General features: G+C 31.7%; 2 protein-coding genes across 2 annotated transcripts; one reads left to right on the forward strand and one right to left on the reverse strand.

The window, feature by feature from the left end:
- Window positions 1-178: 178 nt before the first annotated feature.
- LOC123895664 (50S ribosomal protein L13, chloroplastic) lies at window positions 179-4,858 on the reverse strand. The gene is made up of 4 exons (XM_045946130.1): window positions 4,507-4,858; window positions 3,195-3,380; window positions 1,048-1,218; window positions 179-528 (listed from the first exon to the last, which is right to left on the reverse strand). The coding sequence occupies exons 1-4, from the start codon at window positions 4,747-4,749 to the stop codon at window positions 412-414; spliced, it is 717 nt and encodes a 238-aa protein (XP_045802086.1). The 5' UTR covers window positions 4,750-4,858; the 3' UTR covers window positions 179-411.
- A 10,842-nt stretch (window positions 4,859-15,700) lies between these two features.
- Window positions 15,701-19,590, forward strand: LOC123899457 (pathogen-related protein-like). The gene is made up of 4 exons (XM_045950591.1): window positions 15,701-15,847; window positions 15,989-16,121; window positions 18,493-18,791; window positions 19,456-19,590. The coding sequence occupies exons 1-4, from the start codon at window positions 15,701-15,703 to the stop codon at window positions 19,588-19,590; spliced, it is 714 nt and encodes a 237-aa protein (XP_045806547.1).
- Window positions 19,591-20,378: the final 788 nt, after the last annotated feature.

Here is a 20,378-nt window from a genome sequence, read left to right on the forward strand (position 1 = left end):
AAAAAAAAACAAAAATTAACTTTCAATTTTTTTAAAAATATCTCTAAAAAATTTCAAAACAAAATTATTTTTTTAAAATCTGAAACAAGTTGATATGGGTAAATTGGTAATGCTCCTTAAGAAGGAAACATTGCTAGTGAACTAAAAAACATATTAAAAATTGGTATTACATGTTTAATATTCAAAGGTACAAAAATATAAGTTCATACAAAAATTAGACAAAGATCTTTGGATATAAACAATACAATACAGTAATGAGATACCTCTACAGACATTATAAACATCAAATGAGATACATTAAAAGTAGCAGCTATAGCAAAAAGTTTGAAGTTCATTGAAAATGGATATGAATGACCAATATTTGTCATATACTCTGTATTTCATTCCATGCTCTATGCAACACCTATGACTTCAGCTCTGCAACTGTATTCTCTTATCCCTAATCGGCAAATCAATGGGCTGCTGTGCTTCGTGTGGATGATCTGGGCCGCTATAAACCTTCAGACGTGTGAATAGAGTCCTGCCAAGCTGCATACACCAACCCTTTGTTACTGTGCATTCAACTATATATAAACACTTAATCGTTTTAAAAAATAATAGATGAAATATTATGAGATAAGGAACCATCCTTATCCTTAGAATATACAATCACCAACAGAGACCTATCTTTTAAACTGTTAACAATGAATACAAGAGTTATTTAGTCCTTCCAAGAAATTATCAATGAAGCACCGTTAAAGAACCTATGTACTGGACAGCACAAAATGACAATCTTATCCGAGTGCAACCATGGGCATATCGATCCTTTAAAAATCCAAGCGACCATTTCGATCCATAAACTGTATTCTTAGGCATAAATGATGAGATTTCACTTCATTCTTACCTACTAATCTACTATATTCTTTCATCAGTTGTGGAAATAAAATCTTTCATGTGTATTAGTCATGAAAATTAATTTCTTTTTTTCGAATTAGATAAAGTTCTCCATAATTACCATGCATCAATGATCCATTTTAACATGTCTACTTAAAATTTTGTTCAACTTACCCTCCCTTTGGGAAGCATGCCACGAACAGCGTGTTCAATAATTCTTTCAGGAATTCTGTTCTGCAGCTGGTCAAATGTCTCGATTGTCATACCACCAGGTCGACCTGAGTGCCTCCGATAAAGCTTTTGGGTCCTCTTTTTCCCGCTTACAGCAACCTTTTCTGCATTTATCTACACAAAAACCCTAATTAAAATAATAATCGAGTCCAAGTATGAAAGCAGAAAATTATTGACAATAGTCCTAGCATAAAACTTTGAGGGAGGGGTAAGGCTGCTAAATATTGACAGTCATGTTCAAAACAAATTTTATATCATCCACATAAAACATACGGATTTGGATCCTCTCATGCCATATTCCCTCCTGCCATCTCTCCTGTGCAATTTTCAACCTTTGGATTAATCTAACGGTTAATAAAAAATAAAGTAAAAAAAACATAAAAAAAAATGTAATCAACAATGTCGCCACAGAAAGCATTTCGATTTGCTTGTCGCATGACCTTTCAAAACCCAGTGACTGACACAGAGGCGACTGGAAGACCTTCGAATCAGAACAGCATTTATCAGCGGCAAGTTCGCCGGCGGCTGCGACAGTTTACGAGTTCCACTCATGGCGGCGTGCCTTCGAACTAGATCTTTATGAAGAAAAGAAACATATTATGCTCTGCAAATGACAGTCGGTTCTTACTGTTTTTTCCCTTGTTGAAAGCAGATTTCTTCTTGTTTTAAAGCTATAATTGATTGATGATAAAAAAAAAAAAATAAAAAAAAAAATAAAAAAAAATATATATATATATATATATATATATATATATATATATATATATGCTAATCAGATTGGGTACCATATCTTGTAGAAGCTTTTCCAAACTTACACTTAATTTGGATTGAACATATTGCACAGAGGGTGAAGTTGTGTATAGAAGTGGTGGGGCGGTGAAAAAACTTTGAATGTAATAGAGGGGGCAGATATAAACAGAAAATATATTTAATAAATGTATAGTAGACAATATATATTATAAGAAAAATTAGAGAAATAAGACGGGTGGACTGGGAGAGATATATTGACATTTGAATAAGTGTGGTGGCCTTTGGGCATAATGACATGCATTGCCTCAAAGTTCTGCAGTGCTTAATCTTTGGAAATGGGGTTCATCTCTTTCAAGTGGTGGTGGAGAATTTTCCATGATTGGAACTAGGCTCTATGATACCATAATGAAAAGAGAGAAGAGAGAGAATTCATCTCTGTGAAATTCTGTTATTCTATTTCTTTAGAATGAAAGTTACAAGATACCATAATAAAGTTATTTTTGCATATCAAACTTGAAGCGCCGTGCTTTTTTACTTAATATTAGCGTAGGCATTGTCTTTTTTTCTTTCAATTCTTTTTTTATTGAACCCCAGCCTTAACTTGAAGTCTATGTCATCCTAAGGTGCTGCTAGATGGATGGATCTTATCAACGTCCAAAAATTCATTTTCTATTTTAAACCTTTTGTTTATTAATGAAAACCAATTGAGAAATCCCCATATCGAGTTAATTGACAGAAAAAGAAGAATTTAGTTATTCAGTTAAAGCAATCATTCATTATTAGCACAAATACTAAGAACCATCTCCTCTAGGGAAAATCCATCTTTTTCTCAACAATGTCTTTGCGATTTGAGGCACCAGGGTTCAGCATAGAGGGTTATCTTTATATTACATTGCAAGCTTTAGGAAGTTTGGGGAGTCATCTTATTGACTCTTGAACCGCATGGATTTCTCTTTTAAAACTTGGTTAAACATTGCACAAGTTCAACCCATTTTAAACCAAAAAAAATAAGTAAACAAGGAAGATGTTCAAGTAGAAGTAGGGTCCGTTTGGCCCTACTTATTTTCTACTTTCTCTTCTTCTCCTTAAAAGTAGTAAAGAGGTAAAAAATTGTGTTTGACTCAATTTCTCCTTATTTTTTACTTCTTTACTTTATTTCTCTAATTCTTTTAAGGAGAAATAGGGTCAAATACAATTTTCTACTTCTCTATTTCTCTTAAGGAGAAGTAGAAAAGTAGAAAATAAGTAGCGCCAAATGGGGCCGTAATAAACCATAAAAACGGCACTTTCATGCCAATTGCAAATAGACACAGTTAAATAATTTATGCAGAAATACATACCACAATTACAAATGCACCCATATCCACACTGGGTGTATAAGTCACTAGATTTTTGCCTCGGATGTGATTAGCAATGGTTGATGCCAGTCTTCCAAGAATTTTATCTGTAGCATCAACAATATACCATGTTTTCTCTGTATTGACATGATCGGAAGCTTTTGGATACCAGGTTGTGTTCCAAATGTCCTGCAATCATTAGTTTTTTTTCGGTTAGGCAGTTTCAAATTCATTGAATCGAAAAAAATCATCTAGGGTTTAAAAGCTTTCAAAATAATACACGACCATACAGACAGAAATATTGTATTTAAATGCAAATAGCGTTATTTATTTAAAATCAGCACCAACACACCCACATACTTTTCGGGCTCAATTTATATCATGTGAACACTGAAGTAAAGATTTAAAGCACTTTCATCTTTCAATCATGCCAAAGAAAAACTGAAAATTTAAAAGGAAAAAAAAAAAGAAATAGCCTATAAATTTCCAAGCTAATTAGTGGTAGGCATTGAACCTTGGACCTACTCTCCTGCATAGAACTCCTTCTCCTTGTGTCCCAACCTATGAAGCACAAACATGGACACGACACGGACGGACACCAATAAGACTTTGAGAAATTAACATAATTTAATATAATAACATGTGTCAGTGTCAAACACCCGGAAACGGCTCTAAATAGAGGTCCCTGTTGGGTTTCAAGTGTGGATGGTATGGTTAAGTCTCACATCGACTATGAATGGGAATAATGTTGGATTTACAAGAGAGGTGACTCATTAACCTAATGCCTTACATGTAGTGTCTCTCTCGCGGTCATGGAACATTGGCCCGTTGTTTCTCCCGAACTCCCCCGGACTCCCCAACAGTCCCAACCCACACCACCGGGCTACTCTTCGAGGATAATGAGATAAGTAATGTAGGCATAATTGCTAGTAGTCATGAAAATCTAGACTTAATTTATTTTAATTATTACAACAAATGAATACTGCTAAAGTGCTAATTCCAAAAAAGAAGATAACAATGCTTAATTACCACATACTAGTAACTTTATATTCCAGTTTGATTCTTTTATAACAAAACTAAATGGTCTGTTTGGTGCGTAGGATAGGATAGTAACAGAATAGGATATAAAGTACATAAAGATAGGATATCATCAGGATAACAGTTTGATTTAGAAAAGCACTAAAATTTGAAAATTTTTTACACAATAAAAATTGAAATTGGTAACAAAATAAATCATCCACAACAGTTTGTAGGTAACGGAATAAAAAAATTAAAAAATAAAAATAAAAAGAAAGAGAGAGAAGAGGGGTTATACCGGGCCTTGAAATCGGGGCTCAGGTTCAAGACAGATGAACCGTGGATCTTCTTCAACCAATGAAGTGTCCTGCTGAGAACGAACAATGAAAGATGGAGAGAAATGGGTACGAATTGAAGAAAATGAAAGGTTTGAAAGTGGGAATTGGGAAGTAACAAAGGAAAATTTAGTTGTTGAATTGTTGTGATGAGGGAATGTAGATGAAGGGAACGTGACGGATGGTGAACCACAAAGCAAAGCCATTGTTGGTGCCGATGTTTCTCACTCACTCTCTCTGGGTTGCTGTGTTATGTGCTCTATCTATATATCTATCCTTTATTCGGTTGATAAAGTAGAGGGATAATGTAGAGCGAGAGTGAGGTAAATAATATTTCCGTTTTTGTTTAAATTTCATCAGTGAACCAAATCAAATGATAGTTGGTTTAGTGGTGATTGACATTGAACTTGTTAAGGAGGATAACGGTTTCATCCCCGCAACTGCATTTGAGAGGGGACTAGAACCACATGATATCAGAACTCTCCCCAAACTCTGGACTACTAGGGCCACCTTTCCCTAGGAACCAGAGGGTGAAATCTAAAAAAAAAAATCACGAGGTGAATAATTGAAGCGTTCGGCCGCAACTACGATCGAGAGGGGGCTGGAACCACTTGATGTCAGAACTGACCCCAAACCAAATTAGACTGGTGGTGAAAGCCAAAAAAATATATAATTGAAGTGTTCGGAGTTCGAATATTGACTTCTGCATAATATATATATATATATATATATATATATATATATATATATATATATATATATATATATATATATATATATATATATATATATATATAACAATATATAAAGGGGATAAGGGAGTTTGGGCTGGATTTTTTTTGGTCCATTTTGCCCTTAACTTCCTTTATGGTTTTTTAATTATTCCATAATTGCCCTTAACTTCCTCTCTTTTTTTTTATGGTTTTTTCATCTATATCTATTCTATATTATCTATAACAATATATAAAGATATATAAAGAGGATAAGAGAGTTTGAGCTGGATTTTTTTTAGTCCATTTTGCCCTTAACTTCCTTTATGATTTTTTAATTATTCCATAATTGCCCTTAACTTCCTCTTTTTTTTTTTATGGTTTTTTCATCTATATCTATTTTATACTATTTCTATAACAATATATAAAGGGGATAAGGGAGTTTGGGCTGAATTTTTTTTGGTCCATTTTACCCTTAACTTCCTTTATGGTTTTTTAATTATTGCATGATTGCCCTTAACTTCCTCTCTCTTTTTTTTATGGTTTTTTCATCTATATCTATTCTATACTATAATATATAAAAAGAATAAATGAGTTTTGGGGTAGAATTTTCATAATACCAACATTACCCTTGCTTTTTTTTAGTAGCAACAAAAATCTTTTATTAACAAACTCACCATAACATATAAGGCGTATCTTTTTTTTTTGGGTACATAAGTTAGACACAGGCAGGCGCGGAACGCGCCTGCCTGGCCCGCTAGTAATATATAATAAGAATACATAAGTTTTTGGGTAGAATTTTCATAATACCAACATTACCCTTGCTTTTTTTTAGTAGCAACAAAAATTTTTTATTAACAAACTCACCATAACATAAGGCGTATCTTTTTTTTTGGGTACATAAGTTAGACACGGGCAGGCGCGGAACGCGCCTGCCTGGCCCGCTAGTATATATATATATATAGGAGGGTTATAAGAGTAAGTTATAAAAGCTACTCCAAATCATGGTCTTTGATTTTAATTTCAATTAATGGCTAAGATTGATTGATCATAAAACACAAAGTGAGACTTATTTTTTTATTGTATTGGAAAATTATTAAAACATATCTTAAATAGAAGAGAATGAATCAATTATAATCATCAATTGAGACTTATTTTTTGATCACACCGGAAAACAAGGATTTCACAAACTCTTTAAATATGGAGTTGATTATTTGATGAATTTGTCATTGTTACTATAATAACATGTATCGATTTTGTTTTTGTTCAAGATCACTGATTTGTTTCTATGGAATCATTTGTATTCTGGGAAAAGCTGAATATAGCGAACAACTTCACGAAAATATCTCGAACACATTATTATTAGTAGAAACACTAACTTTTTCTCTTTCTTTTCCCCTTCAAACACCACCATTTTTCATCCAGTTTCTATCTCTTTTAATTCTTAATCATCTCTACTCTAGTGACTAGTTGAAAAATAATACAAGTGTACTCACCTCTTCCATTAACTAATTCATTCATCATAGTTTTTTGGCACTCTCCCTCCTTTCTTAATTGATAATCTACTTATTTCTTCTTGTTATTGAACAAAAAACAAATCTAAGTTTAGAGTGAGAGAGAGGTTTTGCTTTTTTTTTACTAAACTAGAGTAAGTTGCTACTGATTTCTTTTGGATAAACAGTGTGATTCAAGTTTGTAATGGTGTAAAATAGACACCGGAAATGGGAGAGAATGTTTTGATTTGAGGTGCATAGAAAATGATATTTAGTGGAAGAAAAAAAGCAAGCGGTTGATGTGAATAGAGAATGATATTTAGTGTTGTCAAAAAAAAGAAAATGATATTTGGGAGGAAAAATAAAAGAGCAACGGTTAATTAAAAAAATGTTACGCGATATTCGTGGAATGTTAATTCGCTATATATAGCATAGCTGTTTAATTCTTGTTGTTAAATTTTGTATGCATAAAAATAAAAAAAATAAAAAAAAAATAAGGGAGGGAGGATCTTGTTTTGATAATTAATGATTATAATTAATTCATTCTCTTTAATTTGAAGAAAGTTTTGATAATGTTCATTTTTCAGTGTGATCAAAAAATAAGTCTCACCCAACTAATTATTATGAATCAATCTTAGCCATTAATTGAAATTAAAAACAAAGGTCATGATTTGGAGTAGCTTTTATAACTTACTCTTGGAGTCAATATAACCCTCCTCATATATATATATATATATATATGAGTCAGGATCCGTTGACACCAACTAGTTTGACACCAAATGTTACACCTCTCAATAACGTTTTAACCGATATAAATTTTATAAAATCCACCGTTGGATTGAAAGTTTACATCATATAGATCATTTGTGTAAAATTTCAGACAAATCCAAAATCATTTGATATGCTATTGAGACACATAAAGATTAACGGCATTTAAAAAAATACAAAAACCGTTAATTTTGATGTATCTCAATAACATATCAAATGATTTTGGATTTATTTGAAATTTTACACAAATGATCTATATGATGTAAACTTTCAATCCAACGGTGGATTTTATAAAATTTATATCGGTTAAAACGTTATTGAGAGGTGTAACATTTGGTGTCAAACTAGTTGGTGTCAACGGATCCTGACTCTATATATATATAGGGGAGGGATCAAATTACACCGGTGTAACATTTGAGTAATGTTACACCGCTCAATAACGCTTCAACGAATACAAATTTTACAAAATCCACCGTTGGATTGAAAGTTTATATCATATAGATCATTCATGTTGAATTTTACAAAAATCTAAAATCATTTGATATGTTATTGAGATTGATCAAGCTTAACGGTATTCAATAAAAACACATAAAGCGTTAATCTTGATCTATCTCAAAAACATATTAAACGATTTTAGATTTTTATACAATTCAACATAGATGATCTATACGATATAAGCTTTCAATCCAACGGTGGATTTTGTAAAATTTATATTCGTTAAAGTGTTATTGAGCGGTGTAGCATTACTCAAATGTTACAACGGTGTAATTTGATATCTCCCCATATATATATATATATATATATATATATATATATATATATATATATATATATATATATATATATATATATATAATGTTTTTACTAAGTTAAGCTTACACTTTTTAATTATTTAATTCAACTACATTTGAATGTCTTTGATTAGCTTTAGTCTATGTTTATTCATTGGTTTCAATAATTTTTTTCCTTTTTCCTTCAAATCAAACAACTCAAAGGGAAATAACATCTCAAATCAATTAAATATACTAATTATTAAAGTGTCACGTAGGGTGTCACACATTCAAGACTAAACAAAACTAATTTAAAACATCAATTAACACTTCGAATAGTCATATTGAATTAAACAACTCAAGGGGAAATCTCAGATGTTTTTCAAGAAAGAAACAACTCAATTGAAATAAGTTCGCCCCCCAGTATATGTCCATCAGAATCAGCTATAACCAAAGTCTCTGAAGGAGTACTTCTGATGGAAAAGCATAATCTGACAAAACTTATTGAGTCTGAATACTAAAATCTGAACTCTTGAGTCTCATAGCATATTAGTGGAAAAGTCTTATAACTGCTTTATAACACATGTACCACTACTATGTCATGTATGTGAAATGTTTTTCAACGTAGTCTTTAACTGTTGAGTATCAGTTATTAGACAATATTATTTTGAATTGAATGCTTTATACCTCGCACCTCCTTTGTCATTATGTTTTGTTTTAATCAAAATTGAACTCAAAGGTTTTATCAAAAGAAACACTCACTACACTTCACACACATTCATTCACTTCCATACACTTTCGTTCTAAGATATTCTCCGAAAAATCTCCTTTTCAAATACCCTTAGAACCCTAAACTCCAGAACAAATGGACTCACCATCTTCTCAACAAGTTTCGATCGTTGTTGAATCTAGGAAAAGACTCACTATCAAGCCAAGAACAATAGAGTTCAGAGATGAAGAGTTGCAGCTAATTATTGAGAAAGTGGTGGATTTCGAATCATTTAGGGAAAATGGTTTCAAGTTAGAAGAACTCTTTGAGATCAAGGTTGGACACCTTTCTTCAATGTGGTTAAAGGACCTGTTTATCTCAATCTAGTGAAGTAATTTTGGGTTAGAGCATAAGTTTATGACCAGGACGCTGCAAATGATGAATTGAACAAAGTACTTTGCTCAAGATCCTGCCAACAAGACCAAAACTTTTAGAGAGCTTGGTTTGAGTGAATTTAAGGAGATAGAAATTAGGTCACAAGCAATGAGGGTAGAAGTGATCATTACTCAAAATCGTATAACTGAGTTGATTAAAGCTAAAAATGATAGTTGGTATGCATTCAAGATGTCTCAATCCACTCATTATAAGAAGGAAATCATGGAAATAGTTCTTGGAAACTCGTCTATTGGTGCATTCAGAAACATGTGAAAATTGAACAAAATCTTGTTTAGAATTCTCACTACGTGTCTAATTCCAAGAGAAGGAAGTTCTAATCAAATCTCATGGGATCACAAGCACTTCTTATTATTTCTACTCAACAGAGAGAAGCTAAATATGTCTGCGTATATCTTTCATCATATGTGTGAAGCTATAAAGGAGAAGAAATCTAATATTCCATATGCAAGGTTGTTATTTGAACTTCCTTATTGTTAGAGGCATTATTTTTTTAATGGCAAGGTTGTCAGACTCGAGAGTCTACTCAGACTTGCAAAGGGTCGCAGACTCGATTCGTAAACCTGACTCATAGACTCGTACGAGTTTATGGAAACTTAAAAATGAGTTTCAAAAACCTATAAGTTACTCATAAATGACATAATATATATATATATATATATATATATATATATATATATATATATATATATATATATATATAGGGGGCTGCTAATTTAGACCCAGTTGGGTCTAAATTAGCAAGGTGCACCTTTTGAGTTGGACAAAAATACCCTTTCTTTTTTTTTAAAAAAAAAAAAAAAAAAAACATATTGGCGCTGATCCAGTGTCGCGCGCCTACCGCAGGACCACCGTTACAGACCGTTGATTTCCATCAGACGGCCAAGCGATGATCTCATCATGGCTGTCGGATCAATCAGACAGTCCAGATCATCCATCTCCATGATAAGCCAGCGCGTGCACCACACTAGATCTGCGCCTGGAGAGAGAAAATTTCATTTTAAAAAAGCAGGACACGTGTCAACTGCTGGGTGGTTGGCGTGTTTTTTTTTTCATTTAATACTTTAAACTCAATTATTTCGTTGTAAATTAATTTTTTATTTTTTTATTTTTATACCAAAATTCATAATTTTTTTTTGTCTACAAATAGAGACTTGGTTCGTTTGATTTGGACACAAAAAAAAAAACTCAATTTTTCACTACCTTTAATTATCTTTATATAATACTGTGAAACCATTTAGCTGGTAGAATGGTTTCACAGTATAACTCTCTGAAACCATTTTACTGGTAGAATGGTTTCAGTGAGTAATTTCTTAATTGTTTGCTTCTGAAACCATTCTGAAACCATTTAGCTGGTACAATGGTTTCAGAGCGTTGTACTTTGAAACCATTTCACTGATAGAATGGTTTCAGGGGAGTTGATTTTTAATTGTTTGCTTCTGAAACCATTTTACTGCTAGAATGGTTTCACAGTATAACTCTCTGAAACCATTCTTCCAGCTAAATGGTTTCAGAAGCAAACAATAGTTTTTAATTACCGTTTTATCTCATTTAATTAACGAAAAATAGTTTCAGGTCTCAAAAAATTTCATAAAATATACCAAAAGTTCCAGAATATTATCTAATATTTTATTAGAAACAAATAAAAAAACAATTGGTTTCAGAGTACAAATCTATGAAATTATTATTATTATTTGTTAAATGGTTTTAAATAATCAGCGGAATTTGTGAAAATAATTTCATGACTTGAACTAGGGAGAGTGAGGTACACAAGAGGGTTCTAAATAATTCATAGTACTTTACATAAAATTTTGGAAATTTTTTATGGAATTATAATATTTTTAATTACCTTTTTACTTATTTAATTAACTACAAATAGTTTCGGGTCTCCAAAAATTTCATACAATATACCAAAATTTCCAGAATATTATCTACTATTTTATTATGAAAAAATAAAAAAAAAATAGAGCCTCCCTGAGGCCGCACCGCGCCCCCACGCGCCGCCGGTGAGAGTGGGCGTGGGCGACGCGCACTGTTCATCGTCCCTCCCACCCGTTTTATGCAGAAACGGGTCGTGCGACCCGGTTTTTGACCCGGTTCGATCTCCTTCAATACTCAACGAAACTCGACGTTCCTTATATGAATTTTGATCGTTTTTCAATTTTACAAAGGTTTCCGGTATTAGTTTTTGAAATCGGCGTTCGATTCGCACGTAAAATGAGGTCGAAATTTGGAAGAAATTTAAAAAATGTAATAGTTGTTCTATTGTTTCAAAAAAAAAAAAAAAGGGTATTTTTATGATGCAAATTACATACATACCCCAGTTGCTCTATTGTTTCAAAAAAAAAAAAAATGGGTATTTTTGTCCAACTCAAAAGGTGCACCTTGCTAACTTAGACCTAACTAGGGTCTAAGTTAGAAAACCCCTATATATATATATATATATATATATATATATATATATATATATATATATATATGGGGTTTTCTAACTTAGACCCTAGTTAGGTCTAAGTTAGCAAGGTGCACCTTTTGAGTTGGACCAAAATACCCATTCTTTTAATTTTTGAAAGAATAGAGCAACAGGGGCATTTCTGTAATTTTACATAAAAAAAAAATAAAGACACGCGCCCCCACCTTCTTTAAAATTAATAGACGAGGATCCAGTGTCGCGCGCGTACGGAAGGACCATGGTTACAGACCGTTGATTTCCATCAGACAGCCAAGATGTGATCTCATTAAGGCTGTCTGATTGATCAGACAGCCCAGATCATCCTACCATCATGTCTGCGCCACACTAGATTATAAGCTGGAGAGAGAAAATTTTACTTTTGAAAAAGGCAGCCACGTGTCAGCATATGACTGGGTCTGCCTGATTTTTTCCATTTTATGCTTTAAACTCGATTATTTCGTCGTAAATTAATTTTTTATTTTTTAATTTTTATACCAAAATTCATAATTTTTTTTTCTCTACAAATAGAGACTTGGTTCGTTTGATTTGGACACCGAAAAAAAAACGCGATTTTTCACTACTTTAAACTCGATTATTTCGTCGTAAATTAATTTTTTATTTTTTATTTTTTATACCAAAATTCATAATTTTTTTTTCTCTACAAATAGAGACTTGGTTCGTTTGATTTGGACACCGAAAAAAAAACGCGATTTTTCACTACTTTAAACTCGATTATTTCGTCGTAAATTAATTTTTTATTTTTTATTTTTTATACCAAAATTCATAATTTTTTTTTTCCTACAAATAGAGACTTGGTTCGTTTGATTTGGACACCGAAATCCTTCTGAAACCATTTATATGGTAGAATGGTTTCAGAGAGTTGTAATCTGAAACCATTTTGCTGGTAGAATGGTTTCAGTAAATTGATTACTAGTTATTTGCTTCTGAAACCATTTAGCTTGTAGAATGGTTGCACATAGTTGTATTCTGAAACCATTTTACTGGTAGAATGGTTTCAGTGAGTAATTTATTAATTGTGTTTGCTTCTGAAACCATTTATCTGGTACAATGGTTTCAGAGAGTTGTAATCTGAAACCATTTTGCTGGTAGAATGGTTTCAGTGAGTTGATTATTAGTTATTTGCTTCTGAAACCATTTAGCTTGTAGAATGGTTGCACATAGTTGTATTCTGAAACCATTTTACTGGTAGAATGGTTTCAGTGAGTAATTTATTAATTGTGTTTGCTTCTGAAACCATTTATCTGGTACAATGGTTTCAGAGAGTTGTAATGTGAAACCATTTTGCTGGTAGAATGGTTTCAGTAAGTTGATTATTAGTTATTTGCTTCTGAAACCATTTAGCTTGTAGAATGGTTGCACATAGTTGTACTCTGAAACCATTTTACTGGTAGAATGGTTTCAGTGAGTAATTTATTAATTGTGTTTGCTTCTGAAACCATTTATCTGGTACAATGGTTTCAGAGAGTTGTAATCTGAAACCATTTTCCTGGTAGGATGGTTTCAGTAAGTTGATTATTAGTTATTTGCTTCTCAAACCATTTACCTTGTAGAATGGTTGCACATAGTTGTATTCTGAAACCATTTTACTGGTAGAATGGTTTCAGTGAGTAATTTATTAATTGTGTTTGCTTCTGAAACCATTTATCTGGTAGAATGGTTTCAGAGAGTTGTAAACTGAAACCATTTTGCTGGTAAAATGGTTTCAGTAAGTTGATTATTAGTTATTTGATGAGATTAAGGTAGTGAAAAATTGAGTTTTTTTTTCGGTGTCCAAATCAAACGAACCAAGTCTCTATTTGTAGAGAAAAAAAAATTATGAATTTTGGTATAAAAAATAAAAAATAAAAAATTAATTTACGACGAAATAATCGAGTTTAAAGTAGTGAAAAATTGCGTTTTTTTTTCGGAGTCCAAATCAAACAAACCAAGTCTCTATTTGTAGAGAAAAAAAAATTATGAATTTTGGTATAAAAATTAAAAAATAAAAAATTAATTTACGATGAAATAATCGAGTTTAAAGTATAAAATGAAAAAAAATTAACGCAGCCAATTAAAATGTGACACGTGGCCTGCCTTTTAAAAAGGCTTTCTCTCTCCGCGTGTTCCTCTCCACCACGCGCGCCTGTCGGCGCGTGTGCTGCACGCGCGCGTTTTTTGTCAAATGAGAAGCTGCCACGTGTCTGGGGGGGGAAAAAGAAGTGGGGGGCCCGTGTAAAATTGCAGAAAATTACAGAAATGCCCCTGTTGCTCTTTTCTTCCAAAAAATTAAAAAATGGGTATTTTTGTCCAACTCAAAAGGTGCACCTTGCTAATTTAGACCCAACTGGGTCTAAATTAGCAGCCCCCATATATATATATATATATATATATATATAATGAAACACCAATTAACATAGAAATTCAATTTTCAAATAAAAATTCAAATTTCAAACTTCAAAGCAAAAAATCTCCATAATAAAACAAACAAAATAGCAAAGCTCCGGTGAAATATATATATATGATAATGGCTTCAAACATCAAAAGCTCCGGTGAAATTATCACCACCAATATAATTAATCATCACCATCATCTTCACCATCATCATCAAACTCTGCCCAAATAAAACACCTTCTTCGTCGACGGCAACTAGTTTCATAGTTCTATTACGTATATATAGTAGAAAAAAAGGTTTAAGGGTTTTCAATTGTTTTGTTTGTTTTTTAAATTTTGTGTTTTGGGCTTTTTATGGGGATTTTTTAATTTATAAAAAAAAATAAAAAATTAGAAAAATTTATAGACCCGTAAACTCGCCATAAACTCGCGAGTTTATACGAGTCTATGTGAGTCTATCCGAATCTTATCCAGTTTATCAAAAATCGATTCTATGAGCGATTCAATTCGTTTTTGCTTCCTAGATACGTAAACTCGTACGAGTTTAAGAGTCTACTCACGAGTTTGACAACCATGTTTAATGGGGTTAACTTTCGAGTGGTCAACATTTAACCACCCACCCACACCTACGCGCGAGTGAGAACCATCAGGCGTCCTTTCAATATTTCATGTCGTCTCCTCCGTCTTCTACAACACATTTAATGCACTAGATTCGTTGAAGATATGAGGCGACTGCACCCCACTAACAAAAGCATGTTCAACACAAACATTTTAGCAGATTCTTGGCCCACCAACCTCTAGACGGATCACAACTGCTTCTTACACTCAGTAACAAGGACTTAAGAGGCAAATGTTTCGGACGGGACCAAGGCCCAATTTGCACAGCAATAACACTCCAATGTCTAGTCCAAATCCATTCCATTTTGATGGTTTCACGTACAACGCAAGGATAGTAGACACCATTGTTCGTATACACCCCTTATAGTGAATGCTCTCCCGTAAACATTGTCTAGACTGTTGGGTTCATCCTAACGGCTCTCATTGCTCTATGTCAGCTATTGGCCACTATCACAAAGGGTTATAATTGTTTCCCCCTATATAAAGGCATGGCTTTTGCGCTAAAGTACACAATTCAATCACTTTTCACTATCACGTTAACCGCCTCAAACATTGTCGTCGGAGTTATCTCATTTTGATCTAATCAGAATATACATTATGATACAAGACTTATCTCACTATTTTTGCACTATATAATTTATCTTAATTTGAAGCCTAGAAATTTAGCACGTAGATAGCTTATCTTGTGATGTGTATCCAAGATGAGGACATCACATGTCATATATAACAACACGGATCACCGCATGCATACCTACCTTGTGTTGTGTATTGTGTCGAAGCTCAATCATCCACCATGGCCAGCCAAGTTGTACCTGGAAAAGTTGAAGGAGACAAATACAGATCTTTCTTAGATGATGAAGCTCATACCACACATTGGAGACACGGTGGACCACCCATATACGATGCTGTCAACAAGCTCTTTGAACAAGGAAGAACAAAGGTGCACGATTTATGTATTTATATTTTTTTATAGATAATTAATTAATTAACATATATCAGTCACTATGGTCTCTTTTAATTTCTTTTTGTAAATGAAAAATATTATTTATATTCTCTGATGAATTAGTATGTAATTTTGTAGGAATGGCCTGAAGGATCGTTAGAGGAGACAGTCCAAAACGCCATAAAATCATGGGAGATGGAGCTTTCACACAAAACCCGCGTGCAAGATTTTAAGACTATAAATCCTGAAAGGTTTAAGCTCTTTGTTAATGGTAATTAAATAGTTAACCTCTGTGCTTATAAAAAAGATTTTAAAAAATAATTAACCTCTGCTTAATCATGTGTTATAATAAATACTTCCTCCTACACCTTACCAAAAAAAAAAATACTTCCTCGTCTCAAATCTTATTATATTCTTTTAAAATTTTGCATATAGATTAAGAAATATAATTATTGATAAATTAAGTTATCTTTACCCCTTCTTTATTAAGAAAGAAAAAAAATTATTTAATAAATGTTTTTACTTTTGTAAGGATAAAAATGATAAAACATCAATAATTGTACATTAATTTCTTGAAAGAACCAAAATTTTAGAAGAAAAATACAAGACTAAAAAATCAAAGTTTTAGGACAAAGAGAGTACGTAGCAATAATATTTGCTTGAGTATAAAATACATCCGACTTTATTCTCAACTGGTATGAAATGACAACAACATAAAACCATTTTCCTCATTCGTATGAATAGTTAGTCTTTAAAATTGAATTAAACAATTAAACAATTCAATTATATATATATATATATATATATATATATATATATATATATATATATATATATTAAAACTAGTGCAATTAAAAAAAAATAACGGCTGAAAATATAAATTAATTTATAAAATTAAAAATTATTAATCAAATTGTGTCTCTTTTAAAACTATTGGAGGATTAAAATTTATTAATATATTCGAAGATATTTAATTTTAGTAATTATTTAGAAATTTTGTTCATTTAACCAAATTATGTCCCCTAAAATTTAAAAACACAAATGTACTAGCTAATAAAACAGAAACAACAATGTTGGCATTCATAGTCGTTCTCATGCCTATATCTCATAAATATTTTAATAAAAATAGAAACAACATATGTACAAGGGGAGGACTAGGCCTTACACTAAGGCGAAGAGCTTCATACAGATAAATGATGAGGAGGAACACCTTTAAAACAGGTGTGGTAATATATATATCCCAGCACATATGGTTTGCTTAATATTGTTCTGCTATATCGTTTAGAGGCATAAGTCGTGAAAGGTTTCTCTTGCTCTTCTATTTCTCTTGATATGCTTGTCTAATAATTTCTATATCATTCTGAACCACCTGTGAAAAACTCTCTTATTTGTGTGTCTCGCATATTCCGTGCCATAATTAGGTTTTTGGGATCTCGCTATCAACTTTGTCTACTAACGCGTTCTTATCAAAGTTGTCGATATTTTCTTGTGTGAAAAAAACAATAATATCATCGTTGTTACTTAATTCATTTTCAAAAGAGTCTTTCCTCATAATTTCCATTCTATCCAGAATTTTCTTACATTTTCATTCAAATACAAATTAGTTCCTCTTGACTCAAAATTAACCCATTTAGATAAACTAACGGATCGATGAATTTGCCACCAATACAAATATGTTAGAAATTAATTTAAGTTATTTTATTTTTGTTAGAGAATGAAATAGATCTAGCTAATATCACATTTGTAAAAAAAAAAACTGAGATCCACATGAGAACGTACACCTCCCCAATTTTTTCAATTTAATTTGTTTTATTCAAATTTAAGAGGCAAAATTTGTTTTATTATACATGATGAATTGGCTAACAATTATTGTTCTTTTCTATTCAAAATAAAAATCTTGTTTGTACCAAAAAAACTCTTTGTTAATTGTTTTCTATAAGACAAAATACATCTAGAAGTCTTTTAAGTTTTGTGTTTTTGAAACAGATAGGTCCTTTAACTTTTTTAGATAATAAATATGTCGTTTAAGTTTGTAATTATTTGCACTAGTACTCTTCCGTTACAAAAATGTTGATGTGGCCGTTAACTTGCTTGTGTGGCCATTAAATGCTAACATGACATGTCCAACTCAGAAAAAAATATTTTAATTAATTTTTATTAAAAAAACCCAACAAAACAAATAATAAATTAAAGAAATTTCATCTTCTTCATCCCATCACATAGGAACCCATAAAATTTTAAAATTTTTATTAAAAAAAACCCAACAAAACTCACAGGAACCCATAAAAATTAATAATTCTTTTATTTTTCTGTTTGATTTTTTTTTAATAAAAATTAATTAAAATATTTTTTTGAGTTAAACATGCCATGTCAGCATGGCCACGTAAGCATCCACTTAAGCAAGTTAACGGCCACAATATTATTTTTGTTATGGGAAGGTTAACGGTGCAAACAATTACAAACTTAAAGAACGTATTTATTACCTAAAAAATTTAAGTGATCTATCTGTTACAAACGCAAAACTTAAAGACATATAGATGAATTTTGCCAATATTTAATATTGAAGGTTGTATTTGGCCTATATATTATGGATTATATTAACTAATACTATAGTAAAAAATCTCAATGTTCAATTTTGGTAGGGAGGGAGGGATTAACTGCAGAGGAAACATTAAGGTTGGGAAGTTATAATGCTTTGATGAAAAACTCATTGCCAGAAGAATACAAGTATTACAAAGCGGAAGAAGAGACATTTGAATCATCTCACGAAGCATTTCGATCAGCATTTCCTCGTGGATTCGCATGGGAAGTCATCAAAGTTTACAGTGGACTCCCTGATATTGCTTACAAGTTTAGGCATTGGGGATTCTTTGAGGGTCCTTACAAGGGACATGCACCTACCGGCAACATGGTTGAATTCTATGGCATTGGAACTCTCAAGGTATCTATTTAATATATTGAAATTGAAATTGAAATTAATGGTTTTTTAATTATTTTTTCCCAGGGTTTTGTGTCGTGACTTTTAAAATTGAGAGTTGAATTTAACTCAATCCTACAAAACCGTTTTGAATGGTAAATATAAACTAATAATATTAATAAGGCTTATATTTAAAAAAAAAATTATAAAATAAATAATAAACTTAATATGTGGTACATATTTATGTCAACTCCTAATTGAAAATGAGTGTGTTATTTGAATATTTCTAAGCGGTTGATTTGTTAACAAATGAGAGACTTAACAAGATAACTTTTTTTTTTATACATTAACAAGATAAATTTAGATACATTATGATTTTAAACTATTTCTAAGATTAGACAAATTAGGAACAAGAAACCGTACAAATACTGACATTCATGTACCTCAATAAATCACATTATAATTTTTTGTTCAAAGTACAAGTTGTCTAATAATCTTAAGATTCATGTACCTCGAATATTGAACAAGACAAAAAAGTTGTTCAATATTTTCAAAATTTGTCTTATACTATTTTGTCCGATGTTATTTTGTTCGATTCTTACTTTTGTAAATCAAATAATTCCTGTGACTCTTGTTAGAAAAAACTAATTTAGGAGAGTTGCTAGCATTGATTCTCTTGCTGTAACAGGTTGACAGTTTAATGAAAGCAGAAGAAGTGGAGATTTACTATGACCCTGCAGAGATGATGGGAGGCCTTCTAGCCGGAAAGAAAACATCCGATGATAACACCAAAACTTCTCAAGGATGTCCTTTTTCAAAATAATATAAAAAATTGGAATATATATATATATATATATATATATATATATATATATATATATATATATATAGTATATGTTTGAAAATTAATCAATCGTTAGTTGGTTCAGTGGTGATTGACGTTGAACTTGGTAGGGAGGACCGCGGTTCGATCCGCCGCAACTGCGATCGGGAGGAGGCTGGAATCACTTGATGCCAGAACTGACCCCCGAATCAGATTAAACTGGTGGTGAAAGTCAAAAAAAAAAAAAATGTTTGAAAATTTCATGCAAGGTTGGAACTTAATAATTAGAATAAAAAGAACAGGTGCAAATGTGTAATCAATGGAGTCTTTGAATAGTAGTTAAAAAAAAAAAAAATGGAGTCGTTTAATAGAGAGTAATATAAAATGTGGTACTGATATTCAAACTGCTTTGTTTTGTGTTGCGTAAAAATGTTGTGCATGTATACACAATCTTACAAATAGCAAGTGATAAGAAAGAGATTGCATCCAATGATTGTTTAAGGGAACTTTTACATTAAACAAACAAAATAACATTTTATATCCATGAGCAAAGAGATTACCAAACAACATTATGGTTTCAGATTCAAAAGTAAAATTAGTTTAAAAGAAATTAATGTTCAAATTTGGCAATGAAATGGCAATAAGTTTCCACTAATTCATTTCACTTTAAGTAAATTTGCATTTAATCCTAAGTTGATCGGACCTTGAATCAAACTTATAGCATAAAAGTATAAGAATTAAAAATACAATAAACACCACAGTTATTCACGAGAATAATACTATACTCT

Source organism: Trifolium pratense, linkage group LG7 (genome assembly GCF_020283565.1).
Source record: "Trifolium pratense cultivar HEN17-A07 linkage group LG7, ARS_RC_1.1, whole genome shotgun sequence".
NCBI lineage: Eukaryota > Viridiplantae > Streptophyta > Magnoliopsida > Fabales > Fabaceae > Trifolium > Trifolium pratense.

Bases quoted from the DNA above. Each gene is read 5' to 3' on its own strand.
- LOC123895664 (XM_045946130.1), bottom strand. From the start codon at position 4,749: ATGGCTTTGCTTTGTGGTTCACCATCCGTCACGTTCCCTTCATCTACA. The intron at 3,381-4,506 runs GTATAACCCCTC...TAATGATTGCAG, and splicing joins AGCCCCGATTTCAAGGCCCG to GACATTTGGAACACAACCTG. The intron at 1,219-3,194 runs GTATGTATTTCT...GTTTTTGTGTAG, and splicing joins TGGGTGCATTTGTAATTGTG to ATAAATGCAGAAAAGGTTGC.
- LOC123899457 (XM_045950591.1), top strand. From the start codon at position 15,701: ATGGCCAGCCAAGTTGTACCTGGAAAAGTTGAAGGAGACAAATACAGA. The intron at 15,848-15,988 runs GTGCACGATTTA...GTAATTTTGTAG, and splicing joins TTGAACAAGGAAGAACAAAG to GAATGGCCTGAAGGATCGTT. The intron at 18,792-19,455 runs GTATCTATTTAA...TTGCTGTAACAG, and splicing joins ATGGCATTGGAACTCTCAAG to GTTGACAGTTTAATGAAAGC.